Consider the following 14,676-nt stretch of genomic DNA (forward strand, 5'->3'; position numbering starts at 1 on the left):
AAAACACAACCACAAGCCAATTGATAGATCAAACTCTTGCCGAAACCAGTCGGGAGAAGAGCAAAAACATCTTTTCCTCTGAAAAAAAGCTTCCAGAGCAGTGTTTTGATCTTCTTTCAGTGAAGAAATACTCTGTAATTCCGATAAAACTTGCTTGATAGCCACGCTAATGCTAGTTTCATCGGCTGAACCCGCCATGTTCTTTAGACTGAACTGTCGCGCTTCTCGTTGCGTCACACCTCAACCCGCCTCAAAGCCAACGCTGATTGGACGCTCGTTTGGTGAACTGCTCCAAATTTTCTTCAATGGAGAGTCTCCAGACTGATTAGCGAGTGAAACCTTGAAAGCTCGCGAGATCAGGATGGTCTCACGGGGCTACAACTTTAAGCTAAGCTGGTCCAAATTGTGAAGTGTAAATCCCAACAATTCACAAACATGTATTTATCTTTATGTTAATGAAAAAAGGAAAATTTATTGTAAGATCTCATTCACCTTGTCAGTAATACATTTTATATTTTATGTTTCAAAGATAGACCAAAAGCGCTACAGCTGTAAAGGAGAAGGAAATGGCATGGGAGAAGATTATTGCTCGAATGCTTAGGTTTATATGAAGTGGACTATGGCAGGCCATTTTAACTTTCATTAAAAGCACTCTCCTCTCTGTTTTTTCCTTTTGTAAAACACTAAAATATGATTCTTCCTGGTAAAAATCATATTCCTAGACAGAACTGTAATGAGAGATTTAAATTTAATCTAAGTTAAATTTTTGCAGCATAAACTGAATTTCAGAAATTATATTTAAAAAAAAAATAACGAAATTTCAATCCAGCTTACAGCAATGAAATGAAAATTATGAATAAAGTGCAGCAGTGAGCAGAACGTAGACGGTGTGGGAGAAAAGATTAACCAGTTTAAAGTCATGTTGCAAAAGGCATTGATAAGGAAAGGTTCAGTGCAGTGCCAATGAATAAATGCAAAATGCAGTAGATCATTAAGTTGTGTATTTCTTGTGTATTTAAAGGGATTATTAAAAAAAATCAGCCAAACAGTGCAAATATGATGCTTACCCAGTATGATGCAGAATCTAAATTAGAGTTTCAACAGTTCAACAGTCTAATGGCAGCGGGGGAAAAGCAGTTGCAGAACCTGCTCAACCTGCATCGGATGCTGCGAAGCATCTTCCCAAAGGGCAGAAGGGGGAGCAGTCCATTTTGGAGGTGGGAGAGGTCATTAAGGATGTTATAGGTTCGGGACTCGAAGAAATAGAATTAACTGTCTTTAAAGGCATACTATGCAACATTTTTCAGTTAATTAATGTGTTCCATAACGTTTTGGATGATTAAATGAGTCATTTCAGGTCGAACAAAGGTTTTCTCGGCCGCCCTGGTGGTCTGTAGGGGAAATACCGTACTTGCAATTGCAGGAGCCCTCGGCCCGCACCCACAGGCTCAGAAGTCTTGTGCATCGCGAGAGTCGGTCTTGCTTTATGGCGACAGTCAGATAAATGTATGGGAAACTTGGCTAACTACAGTCTTTGTTATTTAGACACATGCATAACAAATAATGTATGAAAATATGCTAAATTTTCAAACTCGAAAATTGTAACAAAATAGTCACTTACATGGTGATTCGTTGCGTTCGCCTGTCTGCTAAGCTCAAGACAACCGCGCCTGGCTTGACGGAGAAACCAGGAGAACAGCTGAGCATATTTACGGCAGTGCACTTTTACTTTCGCCCTCTGGGGGGAGCCTCGCTGGAAAATCAACACTGGTTGCACAGTATACCTTTAATGGAGAAAAGAGGAGCCCTGATGATCCTCTCTGCTGTTCTCACTTCTCTTCTCACCTTCTTCCAGTCTGAGGCGCTTCAGCCTCCACACCAAACAGTGAGACATCTGTTCAGAACGCTCTCTATGGTGCTTCTGTAGAAGGTGGTGAGGATGGGTGGGGGCAGGTGGGCTCTCCTCATCCTCCTCAGGGGGTATAAGCGGTTCTGTACCCTTTTGACCAGTGAGGTTTTTTTCACAGTCCAGATGAAGCTGTCTGTGATGTGCACCCCCAGAAATTCTGTGCTACTGACTACCTCTACAGCTGACCTTTTGATGAGCAGTTGAGCGCCGTTGGGCCGTTTTTTCCTGACGTCGACGATGAATTTTCTTTAAATGAATGCTGCTCATTCTTTAATTTGATCCACGTGTAAAGGACATGCAATAATTTTATTTTAACACCCAATGTGTCTGATGGACTTAGTTACTGATTTTCTATTTTTTCATAATTTTTGATTTCCACAAAACTACGAAAGAACTGTGCTGATTCAATCAGGAATAAAGATTATTTGATTGGCTTTAAGGAGGGTGGAGGCAGAGTTGATGGACATCTGAGTTTAGTGAGGAACACTTGCTTCCGACCAGGTTAGGAACGTTATCACGGTAACAGAAACAGACGTTAAGTAAAGTATCTTCATGAAACGGAAAACTATAGTTTCCCTGATTTTAGGTTTGGAAAACTCAGAGTTTTCAGTAAACCTGATTTTTGCATTTTTTATGTACAAATGGCTCCAAGGCCAGACTTTGGACACACCTGTTTTTCGAGGAAGAGACCCTGCAGTTTTGATGGTTACAGTCTGTTTTGTGTCTCCTGATTACTGTTCCTATCCCCTTACTGATTTACAGTCAGTCACCTTTTGTTTGTTTTTTTCCATCTTGGTGAGAGAATACAATCAGATTTTTCTCTTCCAGCTGTAATTTTCACCCTTTAAAGAAGTCAGAACAGACATACAGGAATAGATTTTACATCCGTTACTCTGTAAGGCAATCAAAGTCAGTACAAATATGAACAACTTTTCTTGCTGTTATGTTATTGATTAGTATCTCAGGGCGTTGTTTTTTTTTATTTGCTGGCTCCTATCTAAGCCTTTATAAAAAAAATAAATAAATTCTTATCAGCAACATACTTCATTTTTATGACTTACTATTTTCAAAACCATCATAAGAGCTTACTGCCAAAAAACATGATCAAAAAAATGAAAAAAAAAAGTGTTTTGTTTTCTTTGCCATGCTGGTAGAACAAATAGTGGCCTGTTTGGTTGACCTTCTCTATTAAAAGCCTCTTTTTTTCCTTTTCCTTTCCTGTTCTAAAGGTGTCATTAATTAGGAGACCTTAAAACAAGTTTTTTGTTCACACTTTCTTTTCAGAAACAAGAGGGTTAGGAGGTGTTTTGCTATTAGTGGACAGGGAACAATAAACAGGGCAGAACCAGGTGCAGAATCTGCCCTGTGATAAAAAATCATAACAACTAAAATCAATGCAATAATAATTTTAAAATGAATTGTGTGCATTAATAAAGTGGAAAGTGTTTTATAATGCCCATCAATTCAACAAGATGTACCTACTGACCTACTATGCTGTGACACCAGCTTTTGCTTTAACTGAAAATGGGTCCATTTCATCATTGTATGGAATGGTTATAGCTGTTATAACACTGGCTGTGTTTCTCCTCTTTTCTTATATCTTATCTAGATATGAGTATTTTGTGTTGCCTTTTTGAATCTTTTAGTATAATTCTTGATGTCAGAAAGGATTTGAAACAACTGAGTATGACAGTGTTCGGTCCTTGCAGCGCTAGCCAACCTGCCCCAGTATATGTGGCTTCTTGACATAATACTTAAAACAGACAGTTTCAACTGTAGGTTTCTAAATGGACATTGATTCTAAATTAGATTGCTTGGTTGTATGAGTCCAGTCTTTGTCATCTGAGCCAGCTGGAAAACAAAAGGCCATCACTTAAAACCACAATTTGTACCTCCATTGAATCCTTGGCTGGACTACTGTAATGCTCTTTAATGGTCAGCCAGTCTTCCCTGTAATGTCTCTATTTGATCCAGAAAGCAGCTGCTAAGATTCTAACTGATGTTTTTAAAAAAGAAGCACATCAACCCCACTCTGACCTTTATGTGATACCTGTACATTTCAATCACCTCATAAGATTCTCCTACTTTTTTTATTAAAAGTATACATGGTTTGCCCCGTTTTACCAATTCATTTAACAATAATAATAGAATAACTACTTAACTATAACTACTGCCATGTTTTTTTCATTGAAAAGGAACTTTTTTGTTGTAAAACATCTTATTTTTCTTTTATTATAAACACAAATCATCACATCTACATGAGTGTAGTGCAATTCACCTGTCAAACCACACACACCAGAATAGTGCAAATTAGTTTTTAATGTTTTCAGATGTGTAGACCTTTACAAAATATAGATATGTTTAATACAAATCAACAAATATTCCATAACTGAAGCTTTTGTTGTATTACAGATTCCAAAAACAAGAAGTCTTTCCAAATTCTTCAACAATTTAAAACATTAAAAGTAACTACACAGTTATTTTGGTTAGTTTGGTTATTTTGGTAATTACTTTCACTGAGAAGTAACTGAGTTACTAACTCAGTTAAATTTTTTGAAAAGTCACTTGGCAATGCTGGTGTCATGATTTTATGCAAAGATTTGACCCACATGCAGTAAACCAAACAGAAAGACCAGGGGAAGTTTTAACAGGTTTATTGAGAACTGGTAGAGATGGGTCCAGTGCTGCTCTGAACCCTGGCAAACCGGGACTGAAAAGTGAAGGGGAAGTTCCTGTGGTTAGTTCAGGCTCAGTGGGAAATTTGAGCTTCGATTTGCACAAGGGAATTAAGGCAACAGGACTCACGTTTCCAGAAAAGGTGTCGATCTATGAATCCAGTAGGTGAGGGTTGTTCCAGTAATTGACTTGCTCGTTGGAGGGCGGACAGGGTTTACCCAGGTTGAGGTGTTTCCTTGAGGAACAGAGGAGCTGACTGCCACTTAGATTTCCTATGACACTTGAATGGTTTCTTGTGGAGATGAATCCCCTCCTAAGTGTGAAGCTAAAACAACCCTTTGGGGAAAAGTAGATCCAAACCTTGAGTTTGAATCCCCAGCTCCGATGAAGCTCAGACGATCCTTCCAGGGGGAGAGGGTCCAAAACATTCAGTATGCAGGATAACTTCCCAAAACTGGCAAACACTCTGGCGTCGAGGTAGTGGCAGTCAACAGCTTAAGAGTCCTCCGGTAATGAGGCAACCATCCGCAGGTGTGTGAGAGGGCCAACGAGAACCAGGCGCCACCTGGTGGTGGAGGGAAAAAACACAAAAACACAACCCACACAAACTGGATTCCTAACAGCTGGTCCCAAACCACCATGCGATATTGCAGAGTTGTGTCACAACCCCCCAAACCCCAGATGTCATTTAGACGTTGACTTTTAGACTAAATCTAGTCGGTCTGTCATAGTCTTTAGTCCAGACATAAATGTTAAAAATTAGGCTTAGTGTTCAGTTGGTCAGATTTTGTCCCACCTTACTCAAATAAGGGGGAGTGGCGGCCTGGTGGTCAGGGCACAGGGCTTTGAATCCAGAGGTTTTGAGTTCGATCCCCCACTCCCACAGACTGTCACTCTGGGTCCCTGAGCAAGACCCTTAACCCCACACTGCCCAGTGCTCCCCAAGGGGATGGGTTAAATGCAGATGATGCATTGTGACAGTGGAATGACAATAAAGTTGAATTCTATTCTTTAAAAGAAAACTGGGTTTTCAACGTCTTTTCAACAATCAGAAAATTACGGCTCTTCACCTTTCACTTTTCAACCAAATGCAGATGTCGTTAGGACGTAAATCACGTCGTCTTTCAATGTTTTTTCAACCAATTTTTGCCTATTCGGAACAGCTTTACAACATCTAGAGTAGATTAGATTAGATGAGCTTTATTGATCTCACAGCGGAGAAATTCACTCGTCACATATGGGCATAGAAGTTACAGAAGGTGCAAACAGGGAAGAAAAGGTGCATTAAGAATAAGCATTATATATACAGTATATCCAGGTATATACAGTATATCAAGATAAATAGGATTAAGGTGCAAGTGTACATGTATCGCACGCAATGAAAACAAAATAAAAATAAGAAATAAGAAAATAAGAAATAAAAAATATGTACAATCCGGATGGCTTATATACAGGGGGGAGAAATATTGCACATTCAGCATATTGCACAGGATATTGTTCACAGTCAATAAATAAAAAACTATATTGTAGCTGCACAGTGGTTTTTACAGGAGTTATTGTTGTTATAGTGCATTATTATAGAGTCTGTTGGCAGCAGGAATGAATGACCTGCGGTAGCGCTCCTTCTTACAGACAGGGTGTCTGAGTCTAGACAAAAGTTACTCAGAACAGTTCTCATCCACCCCCAAGGTTTTACCGCCATGGAGATTTTTTTGGCCACCTTCGTGACTTCAAGCCACAGGGATGAACAATTCCGGGCCCGAGTTTCTGATTCTGCCTTAAAAGGAGAGTCAAACGGGTTGAGGAGATCCTTAAAAATATTCCTTCCACAATGTCCACAGTCAAGGTGTTTCAAAAGGCTTTATGAATAAATAAGTAGTAGCAGAAGCTTTATGATCTAAATATGTATACAAAACCAATAGTCTAGAATATAAAGTTTAGTGCAATCAGGAATATCCAACCTTTATAGAGACAAAACCAAAACAACTGTTTCATAGACTAATGGCTCAGAAGAGGAAGAGCCAGCTAGATTGAAAAATTAGTTGAAGAAGGGTTAGTCTTATTTCATCTTTCAAAAATATACACCCCAGCCTCGAGCCTGATGCCCAGTCAGCTTCGAATCATTTCACACCTTTCTACATGTGTGAAGCATCTCTATTTCCCATCTCTCATGGCAGTAACAATGTCTGATTGTTTAGGGGAGTTAAATCCCTATGTAAATTTAAATGTGTAGCATGGTTGTTCCCAAACAAGTCACACAAAAGCACAAACATTGTTTTTTTCATTTTTACGCCTCCATCAACTTTATACTCGCTTTAAAGTTTTAGATTCATCAGAGAAGAGCTGCTGAGTGGAACTGAAGACATAGTGCTCTAATTTTCTGCACATTTTATTTGGTACAAACGTAGCTAAAGCAGGTGGTGGAGGTGGAACAAGTGTTCTTGTGTGAATCATTTCTGATAATTATAATCCATGTGGAATAAAAAGTTCCAACCAGTGACTTCACAGAGATAACCAATGTGGGTTGCTTGCAAAGAAAGGTTCATGATTGTAACTGAGAAAAATAAAATTTACAATTACACAGTTTTTATTGGGGAATATGTGGTTGAATTACCTGCCATCTGAGCATCTCTCTCTTCACTGATTTATGTCGAACATTTTTGACAAACTGGAGTTCTTTCTGTTTAAATGAGTAAAAATGAAAGTCTATTTAATAATTAAATGTAGGATTTATTTGTATTTTTACATTTTAGTGATTTTCAAATTGTTAAAAAGGTAGAAGATCCTATAAACATCCTTAATGTGTAACAAAGGTTTAGAAACTCTCATAGAATCTATTGTTAAAGCAGTGCATGTCTAACTGTCATAGCAATACGAATTTAGAATATTATTACTAAGGTTTTGCTTGGTATGAATGATGGCATTAAATTGACATCATACTAATCCAAGAACAGGGATTTTTAAAACTCAGTGACTCAACGCAATCTGCTGATTTTCTTTAGGTAGAAAACTAACTAATATGTCTTTTTCACATCATTAAATGTCCTCCGTACAGTCTGTTGGTATAGGACACGTTGTAAATTGTTGGTACATAAATGAACAGAATCTAAAGAAATGTTTACACTGATACCAAATATGGGACTTATAAGATTCAAAAGGCAAAGCAAGTATGTAGATCAGTGCATTTCTTTCTGTTTCACAGGAGTATATATTTTTAAATACCAACTAAAGACATTTTTTATTAAACAGTGTTAAGCATTACTAGTTCACTGGCTACTATGACAAAATGTTTGTTTTTATGTTAAAATAAAACATGTTTGTTTGTCTTACACCCTGCAGTTATGTGCTGGATTGTCTCAGTGGCCTCACAGCTGGAGATGGGATGTCAGAAAATGTGTGTATATATATATATATATATATATATATATATATATATATATATATATATATATATATATATATATATATACATATATATTAGGGATGGAACGGTTTATGAAAACCGTCCGGACCGTTCGTTTCGACTGTCTCGGTTCGGTTCGCGTGTGTTGCGTTCGGTTCATGCGCTGCTCCTTTTTCTCATAGGCGAAGCGTGTACACTCCAGAGCAGAAGGTGGCGGTACTGCGACCAAAGCCAACCACCAGTAATAAACAAGAAGAAGAAGAAGGGAAAGATAATTACAATTCATTCATTTTTTTTTTTTTTTTTTCATAAATTTTTATGGGATTTCGGTTGGTGATTTTGAACCGAACCGAACCATGGATTTTGTGAACCGTTCCATCCCAAATATATATATATGTATATACAGTTTATATATATAGCAACAACTTATAAAACGTCCTATATAAATCTAATTTCCCTACTTTTCTTTTCTCCTGTGTTTTAAAAAAAACACAGGAGAGCCATCAGAGCTTCTGCTTGAGTAGAAAAATAACCTGCAGTTTTGTGTTTGTCATTTTGATGTTTTTTATATTAAGATTTTGGGTTTCTGTTTAATGTTATACTGCATCCAGTGGGCTGCAGACTGTGGGCTGATGCCTGTTAATTATAGAGGAAATGATTAATATCTAATTTATTTTAATTTGTGGATTGATCTAAATCCTCTGTAATAGAAATCGCAAAGCAGTAGGACCTCTCTTTGAGGATTTTACATACAGGGGGTTGGGATAAATATTAATTAATAACTATTATAACTAAGTGTTTTCATTTTTCAGAATCTCCCCAAAAGAGGTTTTAGAAGAATGCATGAGAAGAGAGTACATATCCCTCAATACGAAATCAAGAGCTTTTTAGACCAGCAGTGGGAGTTGGTGTATATCCAATCAACTGACTGCAGAGCAGAGAGAACAAAAGGGACAGAGAGAATTTATGGAAGCAGGAGCAACTCTTTCTACCTGGTTTTTAGGGCTCATATTGTCTGTTTGTTAACTTGATCACCTTCAGGTATGGACACTTGGAGTTGTGTTTGCTTTTTTACATTGACATTGGCACGGTACATCATAAAACACTCTATATGCACTCACCGGCCACTTTATTAGGTACACCTGTCCAACTGCTCGTTAACACTTAATTTCTAAGCAGCCAATCACATGGCGGCAACTCAGTGCATTTAGGCATGTAGACATGGTCAAGACAATCGCCTGCAGTTCAAACCGAGCATCAGTATGGGGAAGAAAGGTGATTTGAGTGACTTTGAACGTGGCATGATTGTTGGTGCCAGAAGGGCTGGTCTGAGTAGAAGGGCAACAGTGACTCAAATAACCACCCGTTACAACCAAGGTGGGCAGAAGAGCATCTCTAAACGCACAGTACGTCGAACTTTGAGGCAGATGGGCTACAGCAGCAGAAGACCACACCGGATGCCACTCCTTTCAGCTAAGAACAGGAAACTGAGGCTACAATTTGCACAAGCTCATCGAAATTGGACAATAGAAGATTGGAAAAACGTTGCCTGGTCTGATGAGTCTCGATTTCTGCTGCGACATTCGGATGGTAGGGTCAGAATTTGGCGTCTAAAACATGAAAGCATGGATCCATCCTGCCTTGTATCAACGGTTCAGGCTGGTGGTGGTGGTGTCATGGTGTGGGGAATATTTTCTTGGCACTCTTTGGGCCCCTTGGTACCAATTGAGCATCATTGCAACGCCACAGCCTACCTGAGTATTGTTGCTGACCATGTCCATCCCTTTATGACCACAATGTACCCAACTTCTGATGGCTACTTTCAGCAGGATAATGCGCCATGTCATAAAGCTGGAATCATCTCAGACTGGTTTCTGGAACATGGCAATGAGTTCACTGTACTCAAATGGCCTCCACAGACACCAGATCTCAATCCAATAGAGCATCTTTGGGATGTGGTGGAACGGGAGATTCGCATCATGGATGTGCAGCCGACAAATCTGCGGCAACTGTGTGATGCCATCATGTCAATATGGACCAAACTCCCTGAGGAATGCTTCCAGCACCTTGTTGAATCTATGCCACAAAGAATTGAGGCAGTTCTGAAGGCAAAAGGGGGTCCAACCCGTTACTAGCATGGGGTACCTAATAAAGTGGCCGGTGAGTGTATCTTCTAGCTTTCAGTATTCATTTGATTTATTATTGTTGTGTATGTGCATTGTATTTGCTTTCAAATAGTCTAAATAACATCTTATTTTGTTTTTTGAACAGATTTTTTTTCATCACATTGAACCACTGTGGGGCTTTTAATGAATAACTTGTATTTCAATGCTGAGTGGACAGTAAGTGGCTTATTTGCTTCCACCAAAAATAATAAACTTAACATGCTTTAGGATCCTTCTAGCATTTTACCACTATGACAGTTCAGTGTTTGTTTTTTTCCATGCTTTGTGTTTTCCCATCTGAGGTTGATGTTTGCTGAAAGTTATTTCTTTTTTTTCTCCATGTTCTGACCTTGCTTGTCAGTTTTACCAACAAAAAGAAACTATGTAATATAAATTCCAGCCAGCAGAACTCAATAAAGTCACTTAAATCTCCTGGCTACTGCGTATGGTGGCACTAATGTAAAATATGTGAAGCAATTAGGGATGTTAGATGTGAGAACAACTCCTGTTATTTACAACACAACAAATATGTTTTTGCTTTAAAAAAAAAAGGCAGACGCTGAAGAGCAGCCTTCCGCTCCAGCTCAATAAACGTGCACTGGGAGAAGTTATTTTGTTCCTTTTAAATTATATATTTTCCTCAGCTTCATGCCTCACTTCTTCATTTTTAGCACCATGTGTAGTTAATTCTACCTAAAGAGGAGAATGTTAGATGAAGCAGTTATATGACAAATATAATGAGTGTATCAAATTTAAAAGCTTTTGTTAAATTAGTCATGGGTTGCGAAATGAAAATGAGATGCTAAACTTTGTGTGCTCTTTCTGTTCTGCTTTAAAAGACACAACAGAATGTTGACAGAGAATATTTTTTTTTTAAGGGAGAAAAATGTTCCACAGTACATCTCATCTAACCTGACTCCGCCAGATGGATTTGCTCCACATATCCATCTGGAAACCTTCCGTTGAAGTAATTTTGGGAAGGGGCGAAAATACTGGTTAGCTGATTGGCCTATGTTGGTGATAGACGGGCCAAATAAACCAATCAGATTAACGAAGCAAACGACGTACTAACAGAGCGACGACGAAAACACAACCACAAGCCAGGCTACTCTTGCCGAAACCAGTCGGGAGAAGAGCAAAAACATCTTTTCCTCTGAGAAAAGCCTCCAGAGCAGTGTTTTGCTCTTCTTTCAGTGAAGAAATACTCTGTAATTCCAATAAAACTTGCTCGATAGCCACGCTAACGCTAGTTTCATCGGCTGAAGCCGCCATGTTCTTTAGACTGAACTGTCGCGCTTCTCGTTGCGTCACACCTCAACCCGCCTCAAAGCCAACGCTGATTGGACGTTCGTTTGGTGAACGGCTCCAAATTTTCTTTAACGGAAAGTAGCCAGACTGATCTGCGAGTGAAACCTTGAAAGCTCGCAAGATCAGGATGGTCTCACGAGGCTAAGCAAAGGCTGCAGGAAAGTATAGTTTGTCTTTATTCAGAAAATATGGATGCTGTGCTTGTTCCTGTTGGAACAATATAGATTGACCCTGAGGTTCTGGTGCATTTTGGCCACCCTTCAATGTACTTTGGTTATTGACTGGCCACCCTTATTGGAATTTTCTGGCTACGCCTCTGTGCCCTAAAGAAGTTATAAATGAAGCAGACATATTTTTTTTCTCCTTTCTTTTGCTTCTTTTTTTTCAATCTGACACTCCAATTGCTTAATAATCTTTTGAGAGTTATCTGCTTTATTCCCTGACATAAACATAAAAATATAAATAACTGCATAAATAAATCTGCTAGTGGTAGTCTATGGAAAACAATGCTTCAACTGTAATCATATGGCTTGAACATGCACAGGGAATCCCTCCACAGTCAGACCCGCACTGAGGCATCCTCATCTCGGAGAGCTCTTCAGTAGGGGTCGCTACTCTCCGTGTGAAAGGAGCAGTCAAAGCAGAGCTCTGCTTTTCAGCACTCACTGGCTCTTCTCAGATTGGGAATCCTTCCTCCGCTTGGCTTCACCTGCAGCGCTCTCTCTTCTGGAAACTTAACCGCTGGAGACGGAGCTTCTTCTGCAGGAGCGCGGAGCTTTAGCCACCGGAGACCGGACACCATGCGTTACTTCTGGATCCCCACGGCTTGGATCACCGGGATCGCTTTACTCTTTGGATTTCAAGGCAAGGGATCGTTTCATTCATTTCTCTTTAATTGACCCGACGGGTTTTTTTTTCTTTTTTTTTTTTGTCCGCGGATGTTGAGAGGAAAGTAACACCTACAGTGGATGTTTAAATGTGCGTCTCTCCGTCTGACGCTGACTGGAGCTCTGAAGGTATGTGGAGTCTCTATCTTCCCTGAAAACATCTGACAAGGCAGAGAAGTGTGCAGCCTCCGCGGTGAAGCCCCAGACTTCACACTGGGTAACAGAAGCGCTGCGTTCAGGCTGAACAAAGTTGCTGATAAGACTAGATGTGTCTCCTTACAGTGAGGATGAGCAGCTGGATGATGATGGTGCAGCTGAGTTGGAGAGAGACATGATGGGCGCACATAGCTTCAGTCTAGGGAATCTTGGTTTGCTTGAAACTCTTTACCGTCTTGCACTTTATTTTGCTCTCAACAGTCGTGCGTAATTCAGTTTGGATTGATCACCCCTGACCCATAGGGCGCAGCTCTTCTGTTGGCAGGGAGCCCATAAACGTGGAGTGTTCTCCAGGTGGATGTGATTCATGAGGGTTTTTTGAAGATGACAAAGAAGCCAGGAGACATAGGAAAGGGGGGGGATCATTTTTATCTCAATTCTCCTGCCTACCTTTTGGAATTACGTGTCAACAGAAATAATGACTCTCTGCTGACTGGAAGAGCGCGCACTAGATGTGCGCTCTATCTGATGTTTTAGTTGCGGTTTGGTTCAGCTCAGTGTGGGTTGGAGGGTTTGAAAACACTGTTGAACACTTGAGGCTGAGGGCTGCAACAAGAAGTAAAAACAGTGAGCTTGGTGTGGTTTCTACTGCTCTGTTTGAATCAAGTATGCTGAGATGTTAGACACAGGTGATCCAAAGAAGGACTGTTTCAGACTTTAACTTCCACCTTTGAACTTGTTATCCACGTGGCCACATTACAGGTGCTGGTCATAAAATTAGAATATCATGAAAAAGTAGATTGATTTCAGTAATTCCATTTAAAAAGTGAAACTTGTATATTATATTCATACATTACATACAAACTCATATATTTCAGATGTTTATTTTGTTTAATTTTGATGATTACAAATGACAACAAATGAAAATCTCAAATTCATCATATCAGAAAATTAGAATATTACTGAAGACCAATAAAAACAAAGGATTTATAGAAATGTTGGCCAACTGAAAAGTATGAACATGAAAAGTATGAGCATGTACAGCACTCAGTATTTAGTTGGGCCTCCTTTGGCCTGTATTACTGCAGCAATGCGGCGTGGCATGGAGTCGATCAGTCTGTGGCACTGCTCAGGTGTTATGATAGCCCAGGTTGCTCTAATAGTGGCTTTTAGCTCTTCTGAATTGTTGGGTCTGGTGTATTGCATCTTCTTCTTCACAATACCCCATAGATTTTCTATGGGGTTAAGGTCAGGAGAGTTTGCTGGCCAATTAAGAACAGGGATACCATGGTCCTTCAACCAGGTACTGGTAGCTTTGGCACTGTGTGCAGGTGCCAAGTCCTGTTGGAAAATGAAATCTGCATCTCCAAAAAGTTGGTCAGCTGCAGGAAGCATGAAGTGCTCTAAAACTTCCTGGTATGTGGCTGCGTTGACCCTGGACCTCAGAAAACACAATGGACCAACACCAGCAGATGACATGGCACCCCAAACCATCACTGACTGTGGAAACTTTACACTGGACTTCAAGCAACGTGGATGAAGTGCCTCTCTTCTTTTCCTCCAGACTCTGGGACCTTGATTTCCAAAGGAAATGCAAAATTTACTTTCATCAGAGAACATGACTTTGGACCACTCACCAGCAGTCCAGTCCTGTTTCTCTTTAGACGCTTCTGACGCTGTCTGTGGTTCAAGAGTGGCTTGACACAAGGAATGCGACAGCAGAAACCCATGTCTTTCATACGTCTGTGTGTGGTGGTTCTTGAAGCACTCACTCCAGCTGCAGTCCACTCTTTGTGAATCTCCCCCACATTTTTGAAGGGGTTTTGTTTCACAATCCTCTCCAGGGTGCGGTTATCTCTCTTGCTTGTACACTTTTTTCGACCACATCTTTTCCTTCCCTTCGCCTCTCTATTAATGTGCTTGGACACTGAGCTCTGTGAACAGCCAGCCTCTTTAGCGATGACCTTTTGTGTCTTGCCCTCCTTGTGCAAGGTGTCGATGGTCGTCTTTTGGACAACTGTCAAGTCAGCAGTCTTCCCCATGATTGTGTAGCCTATAGAACTAGACTGAAAGACCATTTAAAGGCTTTTGCAGGTGGTTTGAGTTAATTAGCTGATTAGAGTGTGGCACCAGGGGCCATCAATTTTGAACCTTTTCACAATATTCTAATTT

The 14,676-nt window shown here is 39.9% G+C and overlaps 1 protein-coding gene across 2 annotated transcripts in view; it reads left to right on the forward strand.

Annotated features, from left to right (window-relative positions):
- The first annotated feature begins 12,066 nt into the window (after positions 1-12,066).
- The window catches only part of LOC119775395 (limbic system associated membrane protein), a 747,266-nt gene continuing 744,656 nt past the window's right edge, over positions 12,067-14,676 (forward strand). Inside the window, exon 1 of one of the 2 annotated variants that reach the window (XM_038273363.1) lies at positions 12,067-12,325. In XM_038273363.1, the coding sequence (XP_038129291.1) occupies positions 12,262-12,325 (64 nt within the window). In that variant the 5' untranslated portion in view covers positions 12,067-12,261. Of the gene's footprint in view, positions 12,326-12,422; positions 12,478-14,676 lie in introns of those variants that run through there. The other variant, XM_038273365.1, reaches the window with a different exon arrangement.

This window comes from Cyprinodon tularosa, unplaced genomic scaffold, assembly GCF_016077235.1.
Source record: "Cyprinodon tularosa strain WSP-4 unplaced genomic scaffold, ASM1607723v1 ctg87, whole genome shotgun sequence".
NCBI lineage: Eukaryota > Metazoa > Chordata > Actinopteri > Cyprinodontiformes > Cyprinodontidae > Cyprinodon > Cyprinodon tularosa.